This window comes from Lolium rigidum, chromosome 1 (assembly GCF_022539505.1).
Source record: "Lolium rigidum isolate FL_2022 chromosome 1, APGP_CSIRO_Lrig_0.1, whole genome shotgun sequence".
In the NCBI taxonomy this organism is placed as follows: domain Eukaryota; kingdom Viridiplantae; phylum Streptophyta; class Magnoliopsida; order Poales; family Poaceae; genus Lolium; species Lolium rigidum.
The window spans coordinates 127,483,625-127,499,061 of record NC_061508.1 but is presented as its reverse complement, the minus strand read 5'-3'; the positions used below and the strand labels follow the sequence as shown (position 1 = coordinate 127,499,061).

The following is a 15,437-nucleotide window of genomic DNA, read 5'->3' as shown; positions in this document are numbered from 1 at the left end:
CACATGGCGTGTGGTCCTCTAGTGTTCCTTATTTCTCCATATGCACTGAATACTGATAATGTGGGACTCCCACAACCAGCTCTACTTGGCTACTGGCTACAGAACTTAGATTTTTTTTGAATGATTCGATGCCCTATATGTACTTTTGGCACGGCTAATTGGGGTGACCTTCCCTATCTAGCAGACTCTATGCTTAAACTGTTGCTCGTTACACCTATTGCTGCTCTACGTTCTCTTGCTACCCCTCCCTGGCTGGTCCATCAAAGACCACCTAGAAGAAACAGAATCGCGCACAAAGAAGCATCTTGTGACTTCTTGATCAACGTCTACTTGGGAGTATATCCCTTCAGCTTACTTTGTTGGCTCATATAAACCCAGGGTTCTTGTAGTACAAATTTCTTGTGAAATCTTTTTTTAAGGGATTCTTGTGAAATCTTTAGTTTTGCCTACCCGATGTTAACCACCACACTAGGCTGCACTAAGTAATCCCCTGCCATCTCTTATGGGGCATGGGGCCACAATAATAACTCATTTTGAATCATGGTGAGAGGAATGATGCAAGAAACAAAATCTAATAAGATTCTTTACTGGCTCAAGAAAATGTAGTGAGCGATCCAACCAATCGAGTATTGCAAATCATGTCCCCGTATTTGGGGATTGGGATGGTGCGAGCAAATGATGAATTAGCAGTATCTAGTGATCGTCGTTCTCGTACAACATGCAGTGGTGTGTGCGGATTTTCGATAAGATTATAGCCTCCTGTTTTTGTTGCGTCTAGTGGCAGAAATGATGCACTCTTTTGTTGGGTCAGTACAAAAGCATACGTACACTACAAACACCTTCATAATTTCCAGCAAAATGGAATGGGGAGCAACGCAAATCATTATCGGGGTTTATACTGAAAAAGAAAGACGGCTGAAAGATGACATAATTAAACATATATTGCGGTCAAAGGTTTCTTGTAAATGAATATGCTGTCAAAATGTTGATGACCCATTATATTCTCTCCATATATAAGCTAGTTGAACCAGATGTATACCCAAAAAAAAACATAGTTAAGCTGTACATAATAATAAGTACAAACATGGTGTGATATACTGATATGAGACCAAAGAACTGAAGCGGACGCTTTGTTAGGTCAGCGCGTAGTCATGTACGAATTTTCCTTTGTGATTTGATTCCAGATTGGCTCCTGTGAAACTTCCAGATTTGCTTGGATACATAAATTGATTTTTTTCTCTAGATTTCCAAAATTGTATGAATCCTCGAATCTTCCTGTGTTATTTGATTCCAGATTTGCTTCTGTGAATCTTTCAGATTTGCTTACATACCTTTAGAAATCTGACTTGAATCATGTACGAATTGTGAAAATGAATCACGAACACAATATTTTTGGTAAGATTTGATCCGGATTTTTAATGTTGCGCTCGCTTTCCTTGATGGGATACGTCGATCTTGGAAACTGACATGGCCAACGTCCTTGAATAAGCTTAACATAGAGAAGGGTTTCTTTTGGAAATAGGGAGGGGCCTACAAATGATACATGAATGTAATGCCGGGGTGTTATGTGTAAAATGTGAGCCTCAAAGTACGTACTGCGGCCAGGATAAGCCTTGGACGCCCACATATATGTAGACTATGATATTCGCAACCTAAGACGACGAAATGAACAGTTGTTGTGATTTGGCAGGAACTACTAGCTACCAAGAAAACCTCTAATCCACACAAGGCATATAAAAGAACCTAATCTTGGTGGGAGGTTGGCAAGGAGAGCGCCGCCTGCAATGGAGGAGCCACCACAACTCGAGCTCAGCAACTTGGAGGTTCAGAACGAAGGGCCGGACACCAGCGATGAAAAAACAGGTGAGCTTTTTCCTGCCTAGCTTAGCTGTTCAGATCAATCTGGCCAATTCTTTCAGTCATGAGCTCCCCTCTCCTCTTGCCAGGGTGAACTGTTTTACTTTTCTTGACTGAAAATTGTTCTTGTACGTGCAGATGAAGTGGATGACTGTCCGATCGAGGAGGTCCGGCTGACGGTGCCAATCACAGACGACCCGACATTGCCGGCGCTGACGTTCAGGACATGGTTCCTGGGGCTGGTCTCGTGCGCGTTGCTGGCCTTCTGCAACCAGTTCTTCGGCTACCGTCAGAACCCTGTCTACATATCTTCTCTCTCGGTGCAGATCGTGGTGCTGCCGCTGGGCAGGCTGATGGCGGCCTGCCTCCCTCCCAAGGTCGTCGGGATCAAGGGCACCCGGTGGTCCTTCTCTCTCAACCCGGGGCCGTTCAACCTCAAGGAGCACGTCCTCATCACCATCTTCGCCAATACCGGCTCCAACTCCGTCTACGCCGTCGGCATTATCACCATCGTCAAGGCCTTCTACCACCGGGACATCCACCCGCTCGCCGCCATGCTGCTCACTCAAACAACCCAGGTGATAGTTACTGAACATCTAGATTCTCTGTTTGTATAATTTGATCATTTCACTCCATGTCTCATCTGGCACTGACTTGTGTTGAACTGCCAATTGCTACTTTTGAACCGGGGCAGCTGATGGGGTATGGCTGGGCTGGTCTCTTCAGGAAGTTCCTGGTGGACTCCCCCTACATGTGGTGGCCGTCGAACCTGGTACAGGTATCGCTCTTCAGGGCTCTGCACGAGAAGGAGAAGAGGCCCAAAGGAGGGAGCACGAGGCTGCAGTTCTTCCTCATCGTCCTGGCCAGCAGCTTCGCCTACTACATCGTTCCCAACTACCTCTTCCCGACCATCTCCAGCATTTCCGTTGTGTGCCTGGTATGGAGGAACTCCGTGACGGCGCAGCAGATCGGGTCGGGCGTGTACGGCCTCGGGGTCGGGTCGTTTGGCCTCGACTGGGCCACGGTGGCCGGCTTCCTGGGCACGCCGCTGTCCACGCCGGCGTTCGCCATCCTGAACGTGATGGCTGGGTTCTTCCTGGTGGTGTACGTGGTCTTGCCCGTGGCGTACTGGAGCAACGCGTACGACGCCAGGCGGTTCCCCATCATCTCCTCCCACGTGTTCATGGCCAACGGCAGCCGGTACGACGTGAGCCGGGTGCTGGACCCGGCCACCTTCCAGTTCAGCCAGGCCGGGTACGACGACGCCGGGCAGATCAACCTGAGCATCTTCTTCGCCTTCGCCTACGGCCTCAGCTTCGCCACGCTGGCCGCCACTCTGTCCCACGTCGCCCTCTTCCACGGCAGGTCGATATGGCGTCAGACGAAGGCGACGGTGAGCGGGCAGCAGGCCGGCGACGTGCACACGAGGCTGATGAAGAGGAACTACGCGGCGGTGCCGCAGTGGTGGTTCCACGTGATGCTTGTGCTGGTGCTCGGCCTCTCCATATTCACCTGCGAGGGGTTCGGGCAGGAGCTGCAGCTCCCCTACTGGGGCGTGCTCCTGGCGGCCGGGCTGGCGTTCTTCTTCACCCTCCCCATCGGCATCATCACCGCCACCACCAATCAGCAGCCTGGGCTGAACGTGGTGACGGAGCTGATCATCGGGTACCTGTACCCGGGGAGGCCGCTGGCGAACGTGGCGTTCAAAACGTACGGGTACATCAGCATGTCCCAGGCTATCATGTTCCTGCAGGACTTCAAGCTGGGCCACTACATGAAGATCCCGCCGCGGTCCATGTTCGCCGTCCAGCTCGCGGGGACCCTGCTGGCCTCGTCGGTCTACTTCGGCACATCATGGTGGCTGCTTGAGAGCGTGAGCAACATCTGCGAGCCGGCGAAGCTGCCGGCGGGGAGCCCGTGGACGTGCCCTGGCGACGACGTCTTCTACAACGCGTCCATCATCTGGGGCGTGGTCGGCCCGCAGCGCATGTTCGGGCGCCTCGGCCGCTACACCAAGATGAACTACTTCTTCCTCGCCGGGGCGCTGGCACCGGTGCCCGTGTGGGCGCTGTCCCGGTCCTTCCCGGAAAGGGGGTGGATCCGGCTCATCAACATGCCCGTGCTGCTGAGCGCCACGGGGCTGATGCCGCCGGCGCGGTCCGTGAACTACCTCATGTGGGGTGCCGTCGGGCTCACCTTCAACCACGTCGTGTACAGACGGTACAAAGCATGGTGGGCGCGGCACAACTACGTGCTGTCGGCCGCGCTGGACGCCGGCATGGCGTTCATGGGCATCGCGTCCTACGCCATGCTGCAGTCTGGAGGCGTCAACGGTGTGAACTGGTGGGGGTTGCAGGTCGATGACCACTGTGACTTGGCTCGTTGTCCGACGGCACCGGGAGTCAGCGTCCCCGGTTGCCCCGTGCACTAGTAAGCAGCTGCCGAGGCATCACCTGGTTATGAATTATGATACTACTTAATTAGCGTTGTGGCTTTTTTCTTTTCTTTTTTAACTAGCTATTGTAGCTCTTCCGGACTGTAAGCGAACGTGTAAGTGTCAACATAACAAAAGGCATGTTCATGTGAAGGGAAGAGAGAAGCGGTAGGGTTGAAAACCGAATGGAAACTTACTGTCTGTTTCCGAAGAAAAAGGAAATAAAGAGAAAAAAGAAAAACCTGAAGCGGCATTTTGTGGGAAAAGGAAAACAGAAACGTAAAAATCATAAATGGTACCCGGTGAAATTGGAAACTGCGAGGAAATTTTGGAAAAACCAAATACGAAAAGTTTCCAGATATGTAACCCAAAGAGTCATGTGCTCAGCCAGACCGACCATCTCCCCATGCGCCGACTTATCTATGTGCATCTTTCGGCCTAGATACCAAAAGTATTATACCGCCATTGTAGGTGTCCGTTTCTACAATGTGTATATGTCTCATATCCATTCCGTATGTGTCTTCAGTTATTTTCATTTCCATATTCGTTTCCGAAGTTTTTGATTTCGGTTCCGACTCCAGAAAGATAGGCGAAAACAAAAACGATTAACCATGTTTCCGTTTAGTTTTCAAACCCGGAGGTGGAGGGGCAGGCTGACCATGGCAGGTCATGGCAAGACAGAGAGCATCTCCAACAGAGACGTTATAGTGCGGTAACGTGTGGCCGCTTGTCCTCCACCCGGGGCGCTAAAACGCAACACGCGGCAATTAGGAGAAAACGCTGCTCCTCTATCGGAGGCGCTAAAATGCAGCATGAGGCGCCGGCGCAAACAGTTTTCACAAAAACAACAATGATCAACCAGATCAGATAAGTCAAAATAAATAGACCAATAAATAACTTTAAAATCTCCAAATCTCAATCTAGATAGCATAATTCAAATTTATGACATAGTTTAAATGCAAAGGGATAATTTCACACAACCAAGTTCAACACGAATTTGACTCAAACACACACAAACACATTATTTACCAACATCTTCTTCAGAGTTTTGGACGGTGGTGTTGGCATGAACCGATGAATCTGCATAGGCATCAACATTGGTAGAAAGTGGTGGGTCCACCAAGGAGGCCATGAATTCTCCCCAGCGGTGCTCCCAGGCCACCCATGCCTCCAACTTGACCCATCGGTGCACTCATCCCTCCAAATCCCACTCCAAGTCCCATGCCTTCCATGCCACCCATATCACCATTGCCTCCATGCGCTCCCATGCCTCCATAGCCTCCGTGCGGTGCTCCCATGCTCCCATAGCCTCCATAGCCTTCATGTGGTGCTCCCATGCCTCCAAATGCAACCGGTGGTGCTCCCATGCATCCATAGCCTCCATGGCCACCCATACATACATAGCCACTCATCGGTGCATTCTTCTCTTCACTTTGGCTCTTCAACTAGTTTGTCATCATTCTTTTTTTGGCCGACACTTCATCACGAGCAAGGTTTATGTAATATGTTTGCCTTTCATCCATGTTGGAAGTGTCAATGCAAAAGAGCCTCCTCTCTTCTTCCACTAGGTGTTGATGCTCCTCCATGGCCACCTTCTTCTCCTCCAATGCCAACTTCCTCTCCTCGGCGGCCGCCATCCTCTCCTCCAATGCCACCCTCCGCGCATCGGCCTTAGCCTCCAAGCTCCTAGCCACCTTCATATCCTCGTTTGCTTGTTGCCTTGCGGTCACCATTGCCTCCATAGCTTCTGCTAGATCATCATCCCCGGTCTTCCTCCCCCTCATTTCTTTGGGGCCTTCTTTCCAAGCAAGGGCCTTCTTGTGTTGGCAACCGAGTGTGGAGTGGAGCTCCTCTTCTTGTTGTCATCACTTGATGCATCATCATCTATGATAGTGGTGGCTTCGGAAGTTGCATTCATCCCTTTTATGTGCACGCCCATCTCATCACAGTTCTTCCACTTCTCATTCCCTAGCTCTTTATTGCAATGGTGGAACACAAATGACTTGCCTATAATTTTCTTGCCCCTCTTGTTTCTCTTTCCCTCATTTTTAAACAAATTTTGAACAATGGTCATCTACATTGATTGTGAACATAAGAGAAGAATGAGTCATGGATAACAACAAACACTGCATCAACAGAACAAGATAGTATCACACAATGAAACAACTTACCCTATCCACTTCACCCATGCCACTTTGGATTGAGTGCATCAACCGCCGCCAAAGCACCCACCCATTTTTTGACAGTCGGCGTTGATGATCCTACACCGGGATCGAAGAGAACGATCGGTGCGCTCATTGCCACTTTGATTGTGTGCATCAAAGTAGTCCTTCATTCTCATCCAATAGGTATCTCTTAATTGGTTCATGCCAACCAATAGGTCCATGCCAATTTGCAACCATGTTCGGCAAAGCAACCTATCCTCCTCCATGGTATAGTTGGCCGTCCTACCTCCTCTCGACGGTTCAATCATACCCTCACCATGCTCATCCACTACATACCCCTCTTCTTCCCCAATTTCTTCATCAAAATGGGAGTGCGAGAAAGAAGAGCCAGCATTCATGTGTGCCATGAATGTCTCATCGTCAACACTACATTGCAATTGAATTAACACATCATTGTCTACATTCATCTATCATTGTGTACATTGATCTATCTTAACAATAACAAAAAAGAGGACATTTTTTTGCCTTGTTGTCACTTGGTGCAGCAGGTTGCGTGCGCTGAAAGCCGCTCCAGTCGAGCGGGGCAATGAGCTACGGGTTTCTTGACCGCCTTCTTGAGCGCATTTGGGCGCCCGCCGCCGCGGCCGAGCGCTTGGAAGCTCCACCCTTCCCTTTTGACGTGAGCGGTGGTGCAGAAGGCGTGGCAACGGGCGGCGCGGCACCGGTTTATGAGTTCAGCCACGAACAGGAAGCAAGTTGAGGCGACGGTGTTAGGGTTTGTCGCGGGCGACTGCGAAAACGGTGGCGCGACCCCGGCCATGGCGGGGACAGAGTGTATGGAGGGGCTAGTGGAGTGCCAAAGGACCCATCCATTACCGGAATGTCGCCGGCGACTGCATAACGGTTGGGTGTTCGCCCACAAGCCATAGCGATAGCACGCCATCGAGTGGAAGCGCCAATTTTAGAGTGTCAAAGGGTGCAAAATGCCGCACACAGAAACAGGTTTGAAGAACAGTTTCCACGCCCGCTTTTAGCGGGTATGCTGGAGGGTGCAAACGACCGTGCGTGCTGTATATCAGCGGTAATTCACAATATAGCGTCTATGTTGGAGTTGCTCTCACAAATGTAACGCACTTTGAGTAATCTCTTTTTGGAAATATATAAGTTCTTTAGAGAGACTGTCAGGACAATTAGTACTAAGTCTATGTACAGAGGAGAAATGTTTTTGAAGCGACCATGTCAAAACCCTAACGACGCCTAACCATAATCTCTTCAAGCACAAAAGTTTTGTGTTTCCATGTCTTCAAGCACAAGCGCCCCACCCTCAGCTCGGAGCTACCATATACCATATCTCCCTGCCTGATGTCTTCTTTCAGAGGTGTTCTGGAGCTTAAAAGGCACAGTTGGCACGTCAACCATAACCAGGAGAAAAGCTTGCGCTTTAGTTCAGCACGCACCAACCAGAATTTTTGACATTGTGGGGCGAGAGATTCAACAGACAAGTCAATGTTACTACTACTACAGTAGTACAGTTTATGCGATAAAATATTTTCAAGTACAGATCTAATGATACAAAATTGCAATATAAATCACAAAATTAAAAAGTAAAGTCACTCGGATGGCAATAAGAAATGAAAACAGAATTGCAACAAAGAGCTAAGAAGGCAAAGGATCAGTGAAAAGAACAAAACCATCTAACAGATCCCAAGACCTAATGTGCTGCTAGACGTAGAATGCATTCTAGGCAACTTAAACATAAGATTCTCAATGCACATCTAAGATATCACAAGTACCATGTTCTATAACATCCCAAATAAAACCGTGAATACAATGACTGCTAGTCTGGACACTGGATCACAACATATATCTAACAAAAAGCTAAGGTTCACACGGACTAGCAAGCATTTACAGAACATTAAGGTGGGTTCATCCATCACAGGGTTCTAATATGCTTAGTACTAAATCACAATATAAATCGGCAACCTTGTAGCGAATATTATGCTGGGCTCAATTCTGAAGAACGCTTCCATCATCCATATGGGTGATATCGGCCTGGGGCAAAACTTCCCCTATTCATATCAGGAGGGCCACCAGGTCCATAAGCACCTAGTGCAGGATCATATGCCCCAGCATACATGGCGCCAGCGTAGCTAGAACTACCAGGGCCACCAAAGCTATCATCACCACCTCGCCTGTAGGCACTCAAGTTCCCTCCAGCATAAGGTCCATCAAAACCTCCTCCATATGGCCCAAAGCGGCTGGGATAACCATAGGAAGACATGCCTTCATAGCTTCCTATTCCTGGGGGATAACGACCGTATCGACCATGGTAGTCACCTACCCCTCCATTACCAAGACTACCAGCATAACTTGGATGGTTCCTATAAGGACCAAATCCACTGCCATAGCTGCTATAGGCATCAGCCAGTCCAACACCAACATCATCCCTGGAAGGACGGTCTCTAGAAACCCTACCATATGCTGATCTAGAATCACTACCAGCTGATGGTGGCGGATTTGTGGATTTCTTTGGTTCTGCTTTCTTGATCTCCACCTACAAACAAAGCAAATGACCTAAGTACTGACAAATATAAACCTACTGGTCCTCGCTACCAACGATCGATAAAGTATTATGGTCCATGACACTAGCAAAATAGTTGACATGAACAAAAGAAAGATGTTTCTTTTGGCAGACATTAATTCGATATAAAAAGTTACACGTATTGCGCAAGTATATAGAGAAGGGGCCAACAATCAGTGACACTTCTGTTATGAAATGCACGGGACTCACCTTGGAACCAGCAAGATCAATCATGTTCCCTTTTGCTAACAACTCATCTACAACTTGCTCAGAATCAAAAACTACAAATCCAAAGCCCCTGGAGCGTCTTGTCTGATGATCATGCATAATCTGGTGCTCAACAACAGCTCCAAAGTTTTCAAAAAAATCCTTGAAATCATCTGAGCAACAAAACAAAAGGGGCCATCTTATCAAAATCAATGTGTAATGAAGCAACCTTGATTAAGGTTGCAGACAATAAGATTCCACAACATATAATACCTTCTGTGAGTGTTGGGGGAAGGCCACCAACAAAAATCTTCTTAGTTTTGAAATCCTTAGGGTTGGACTGCATAGAATCTTTTGGAATGGTTCTCTTAATCTCAACCTGGAAACAAAAACAGGCATTGCCAGTAAGTAATTTTCAAGTTATGAACATCTCGGAACTGGTAAGTAGTACACAAGGAATGGTAACTTCAATAAGAAGATATATCTGCACAGAACAAACGAAAAGGAGCTAATAGATTGCAAAATGTGGTAATGCCTCCGTTCCAAAATAACTGTCGCAACTTTGTCTTGTCTAGCTACAGATCCGTATCTAGAAAAAGTTGCGACACTTATTTTGGAACAGAGGGAGTATTAAATAGATCCAGAAAGACCATTAATTAAATAAAACGAGGAAACAGACAAAAAAAAGTGATGATGTTAAAAAGGAACGCATCCTATTGTTTACAAATCAAGCTGTTAAAACTACATGAGCATCCCGCTCACTGAACCCTTAAAAGTAAGCAGTCAAGTAGGAGTAATAAATAGATTGATATAAACCTTCCGACCCATGGAGAGATAAAATACTTTCATATCAAGGTAGCAGAAAAATCTATATACTGCAAAATCATGTTAAATATGAAAACTATAGCATCTGAGCAAAATTGCAAATGTAGGCATCATCATAGGGTGTAAAACCATGTGTTCAACATATGATTAATATGTAGCCTAACATACAGCAGTAACAGTATATCAGACAATGAAGATATTACATATTTAGTAATATATATATATAAATACAAGAGCAGGTCATCTGCAATGGGCATATCAAAGATACATGCATGGAGAATATCAGTGTAGGCATGAACAGTAAAGCTATATACGAGCAAGAGCATAAAGAGCTTGGCAATTGTGAAGCTGCAGTCTCCAGTAGTGTACTGGGAACAGAACTTACTTGCTTTCCATTGATGACATGGTTGTCCTCTATCACTGTATCAACAACAGCTGGGTCAGCATATGTGATAAAGCCAAAACCCCTTGGCTGAGATGTGTGCTTATTTTTCATTATCACCGAATCAACTATCTCTCCGTAGGCACCAAAATGCTTCTGAAACGTGGCTGTCATCAAAAGTTGGAGCACGGAAATTAGTTTCACGAAATTACAACTCGGAGAATATATTACAGCCAGGTAATGGGGTAGTATGCGCAGTATAACTACAACACCAGCAGAGAACCAAACATATAATTAACTCAATCTTAGTGGAAGGATGGGCTAGATGATCATGCTCAATTCTAGGAATTAATCCCCGTGGATCAATTGTAAAGACCAAGTGTCAAGCAATCACGGTCAAGCATCAACTAAATTTAACGTGCAACGCAGTTCGCACAAATCTGGGCATATCACTCAGATTAATCTTAATACAACGCAAAGTAAATAATGTCAAAATCAAACTCCATAGGGACAATATTTCAAGATAACCAACGCATAGAACCGCGCAAACCCAGTAAAAGACATCGGATACCTAAATATCGATCGCGGTACGGTACGACTAAATCTGGAACGGAATCACCAGATCCAGCACAACGGCGCCACAAGGATCACAAAAAACAACACGGAAGTAAGGAATTGGGCGAGTTACCTAGCGTGGTGTCGCGTGGGAGCCCCCCGACGAAGATCTTCCTGCGAAAACAAAACCGACCTCCGTAATATCAGGCAACTAGATCGAGAAAGCTCGACAGCTCAGGAGGAGGAGAGGGGTCGCGGTGTTCCCTTACCCGGGGCTTCCGCTGCCGCCCCCTCCGCCGCCGCCGCCGCCCCCGCCGTACTCCGACTTCCCCATGGCCGCGCTAGGTAGCTAGGGTTCCGGCGCGTCCTGCGGTTTGGCTAGCGGAATCGCTCGCTCGATATCGGATCGGCGGGTTGGGATGTGCGATGACGCGTCACGTGGGTGTTTGTCTGGGCCAGCACCTTCGGTTTTGCCTTATAAACGCCCAGCCTTGCCTAAGCTGTGTCCCGATAGGTCGGTGAACAGGGTAGTGGACTGGCCCATATATTGGGCTGTGGTTATTTTTAGCCCATGACTTACTTGATCAAATTGTCCCGTGAGCTTTTTGTCGTAACCTCGTGGGTTTGTTTTTATTTTATTTTTCGATTTTTTCGATGAAGGTGCGGGTACCACTACCTAAAGACCGACCTTTGCGAAGGGAAAAATCATTCCGCACAATCTATGTTCGATCCGCACGTGTCAGCCGAGGAAGTACGCCCGCGAGCGAGCGTCGCATGGAAACCACAAACAAGGCATGTGGACGTATGGTGGGTGTAAGGGTACATTACTCTAACTGTGTTTTTGGTAATAACAATTCTATACATGGACTAATGTTTTCATTGTGTTTATAGAAAGGAATATTCCATAGGTATTTCTTGAAGTTCATATGTTGGATTCAAGTGTGGATGCCATAAATTAATATAATGTTATACCTTTGGTATTGGCATCAAGGTCATCGATTTCAAGAGAATATTATGATATGATCAAGAAGAAAAAATGAAGATAGAGTTCTTGTGTGGAACTCAAGTTAGTCATGCTCTAGCTTATGTGTAAACAATGAATGATCAAGATATTATGATAGAGCATGAAGATATACAAGGTTGACCAAGACTATGACTGAAGATTGAATTTAAGTTGGTCAACACATGAAGCATAAAAATAGCACCACTTTCGATCATGTGATCTAGATTGTGCTTCATGCGCTAACTGATGACCCACAAGTATAGGGGGTGTATCGTAGTACTTTCGATAAATAAGAGTGTCGAATCCAACGAGGAGCAGAAGGTGTTGACAAGCAGTTTCGATGAAGGATTCATCGTAAATGCTCACAGACAAGTATTCAGGGGGTTTTGATATAGCAGATAAATAAAGTACAAGTAAGTAAAATGCAAGAGTAATAGTTGCAGCGAGTGGCCCAATCCTTTTTAGCACAAAGGACAAGCCGGTTTGTTTACTTATGATGACCAAACGTTCTTGAGGACACACGGGAATTTAGTCTAGTGCTTTCGCTTCATATAGTTAATTAATCTTCATTGTTTTGATAAGTGTTGTGTGGGTGAACCTATGCTAATGCACCGCCCTTCCTAGGACTAATACATACTTGTGATTATACCCCTTGCAAGCATCTCGCAAATACAAGAAAGTAATTAAGATAAATCTAACCACATCCTTAAACTGCGAGATCCTGCTATCCCTCCCGCATCGATATACCAACGGGGGTTCGAAGTTGCTTGTCACTCCGGCAACCCCACAATTAGCAAACGAATACAAGATGTATTCCCCTAGGCCCATAAAGGTGAAGTATCATGTAGTCGACGTTCACATGACACCACTAGAAGAATAACACCACAACTTAAATATCAAACCATTGAATATTACTCAACATAGTTCACTACTAACATTTAGACTTCACCCATGTCCTCAAGAACTAAACGAATTACTCACAAGACATCATATGGAACATGATCGGAGGTGATATGATGATGAATAACAATCCGAACATAAACATTGGTTCAATGGTTTCACTCAATAGCATCAATAACAAGGAGTAATCAATACCGGGTGAGTTTCCCTACCAAACAATCAAGATTCAACCCTAGATGTTACAGCGGTGATGAGGTGCAGCGGTGGAGATGACGGTGACGGTGGTGGAGATGATGGTGATGATGATCCCAATGAAGTCCAGCTCGATGGCGGTGACGATGGCGTCGATTTCCCCCTCCGGGAGGGAATTACCCGGCGGATTTCAGCCTGCCGGAGAGCTCTTTTCTCTCTGGTGTTTTCCGCCCTGCAGAGGCAGCTGTGTCTCCTCGCGATTATTCTCTGGAGCTTAGATTTTCGGGGAGAAGAAGTACGCGAAAGAGAGGCGACCAAAGGGGGCTGTGGGCCCCCTCCCCACAAGGCGGCGCGGCCAGGGCAGGGCCCGCGCCGGCCTATGGGGGGCCATGGCGGCCCTCCTCGGCTCCTCCTTCTGGCTGGCTTATTATTCTGGAAAAATAAGATCTTCAGTGTAATTTCCGTCAATTGTTGACCTTCAGAAATATTGCATTCTGACGGTGCTTTTTCCAGCAGAATCCTGACTCCGGTGAGTGATTCTCCAATAATCATGAAACATGCAAAACAGGTGAAATAACATAAGTATCATCTCTAAATATGAAATATATCAATGAATAGCAGTAAATTATGATATAAAATAGTGATGCAAAATGGACGTATCAACTCCCCCCAAGCTTAGACTTCGCTTGTCCCCAAGCGAAACTGAACTCGATAAACAAGACCACATGTTTATGGAGTGAAGAGTCGATAAATAAAATACGGACAAGAAGCATCATATTGATTCACACAAAACATTCTAGTGCACAACCTCCTCATATAATTCAACTTGAAACAAGTAGAAGGAAATCACAAATAAAGGTGCATATGAAATCATAATTGGTGATGGCAAACTTCGTTCTTGGTCAAAGAACAGTTAACAGATTGTACTTATTTATCGAGCAGCGCTCTTATATTAAAGCTTATAGCAAAACTTGCATACTCAATCATAATAATCTCCTCATAATCATTGATAACCTTCAAAGCTATATTCATTCGGATAAAACTTGTACTAAACAAGGAATAATAAAAGGCATGATTAAGTAGATCACAATATAAATGGTTTGATCACAACAAATCAATTGCTTTCTTAAGATAGAGGGAAATAGGTTTACTGACTCAACATAAAAGTAAAAGATAGGCCCTTCGCAGAGGGGAGCATGGATTAAATCATGTGCTAGAGCTTTTTAAGTTTTGAAATCATATAGAGAGCATAAAAGTAAAGTTTGAGAGGTGTTTGTTGTTGTCAACGAATGGTAGTGGGTACTCTAACCCCCTTGCCAAAAAGACTTCCAAAGAGCGGCTCCTATGAAGGACGTTATCTCTACCAGCAAGATAGATCATCCCTCTTCTCTTTTGTTTACACATATACTTTAGTTTATTTAAGGATGACACTCCTCCCAACCTTCGCTTTCACAAGCCATGGCTAACCGAATCCTCGGGTGCCTTCCAACATTTCACATACCATGGAGGAGTGTCTATTTGCAAAATTAAGTTGCTTACTGATGAATCAGGGCAAAACATATGAAGAGAATTATTAATGAAGGTTAATTAATTGGGGCTGGGAACCCCACTGCCAGCTCTTTTTGCAAAATTATTGGATAAGTGGATGAAGCCACTAGTCCATTGGTGGAAGCTGCCCAACAAGATTGAAAGATAAAACACCACATACTTCCTCATGAGCTATAAAACATTGACACAAATAAGGGGTAATAACTTTTGAATTGTTTAAAGGTAGCACATGAAGTATTTACTTGGAATGGCAGGGAAATACCACATAGTAGGTAGTTATGGTGGACACTGATGGCATAAGTTTGGTTTAAGGGTTTGGATGCACGAGAAGCATTCCCTCTCAGTACAGATCTTTGGCTAGCAAGGTTGATTAGCAAGCATAAGAGTTGAGGGAAACAAACAAATATACATGTGATAGAAACAATCATGCATCTTCCTTGTAAGCACAAACAATTTTAACTTCAGAATACTAAGCTAGGAGCTAACAAGAAACAAAGATAATGAAATAACATATCTACATGTATTTCCTCTTTTCTACTTAAACTCAAAGTGTTGTTGCTATTGACCAATGCTAAGTTTGCCAAAACCAAATAGATTTACTCAATGCTCCCAAAGTGATACCAATACTAACAACAAGATCAATCATATAATAGGGATTGCAAACTAAAATAAGATGTGCAATATGTAAATGATAAAACTTCTCATTAATATTCCATAACGATAACTCACACCAAGGGATACATAGATAACCAACGAAAAGAGAGATACTTCCGTACTGCAACACATCT

General features: G+C 45.7%; 2 protein-coding genes across 2 annotated transcripts; one reads left to right on the top strand and one right to left on the bottom strand.

Annotated features, from left to right (window-relative positions):
* The first annotated feature begins 1,757 nt into the window (after positions 1 to 1,757).
* LOC124670640 (oligopeptide transporter 1-like) lies at positions 1,758 to 4,449 on the top strand. The gene is made up of 3 exons (XM_047207144.1): positions 1,758 to 1,863; positions 1,996 to 2,435; positions 2,552 to 4,449. The coding sequence occupies exons 1-3, from the start codon at positions 1,785 to 1,787 to the stop codon at positions 4,286 to 4,288; spliced, it is 2,256 nt and encodes a 751-aa protein (XP_047063100.1). The 5' UTR covers positions 1,758 to 1,784; the 3' UTR covers positions 4,289 to 4,449.
* A 3,788-nt stretch (positions 4,450 to 8,237) lies between these two features.
* LOC124670904 (heterogeneous nuclear ribonucleoprotein 1-like) lies at positions 8,238 to 11,425 on the bottom strand. The gene is made up of 6 exons (XM_047207396.1): positions 11,276 to 11,425; positions 11,140 to 11,180; positions 10,455 to 10,618; positions 9,518 to 9,623; positions 9,248 to 9,417; positions 8,238 to 9,010 (listed from the first exon to the last, which is right to left on the bottom strand). Exons 1-6 carry the CDS (start codon positions 11,338 to 11,340, stop codon positions 8,486 to 8,488), a joined length of 1,071 nt encoding a protein of 356 aa, XP_047063352.1. The 5' UTR covers positions 11,341 to 11,425; the 3' UTR covers positions 8,238 to 8,485.
* Between the last annotated feature and the right edge of the window lie 4,012 nt (positions 11,426 to 15,437).

Coding starts and splice junctions, on each gene's coding strand:
- LOC124670640 (XM_047207144.1), top strand. CDS start 1,785: ATGGAGGAGCCACCACAACTCGAGCTCAGCAACTTGGAGGTTCAGAAC. Junction 1,864..1,995: donor CACCAGCGATGAAAAAACAG/GTGAGCTTTTTC, acceptor TTGTACGTGCAG/ATGAAGTGGATGACTGTCCG. Junction 2,436..2,551: donor TGCTCACTCAAACAACCCAG/GTGATAGTTACT, acceptor GAACCGGGGCAG/CTGATGGGGTATGGCTGGGC.
- LOC124670904 (XM_047207396.1), bottom strand. CDS start 11,340: ATGGGGAAGTCGGAGTACGGCGGGGGCGGCGGCGGCGGCGGAGGGGGC. Junction 10,619..11,139: donor CCCACGCGACACCACGCTAG/GTAACTCGCCCA, acceptor TTTTGATGACAG/CCACGTTTCAGAAGCATTTT. Junction 9,418..9,517: donor TCCCCCAACACTCACAGAAG/GTATTATATGTT, acceptor TTTGTTGCTCAG/ATGATTTCAAGGATTTTTTT.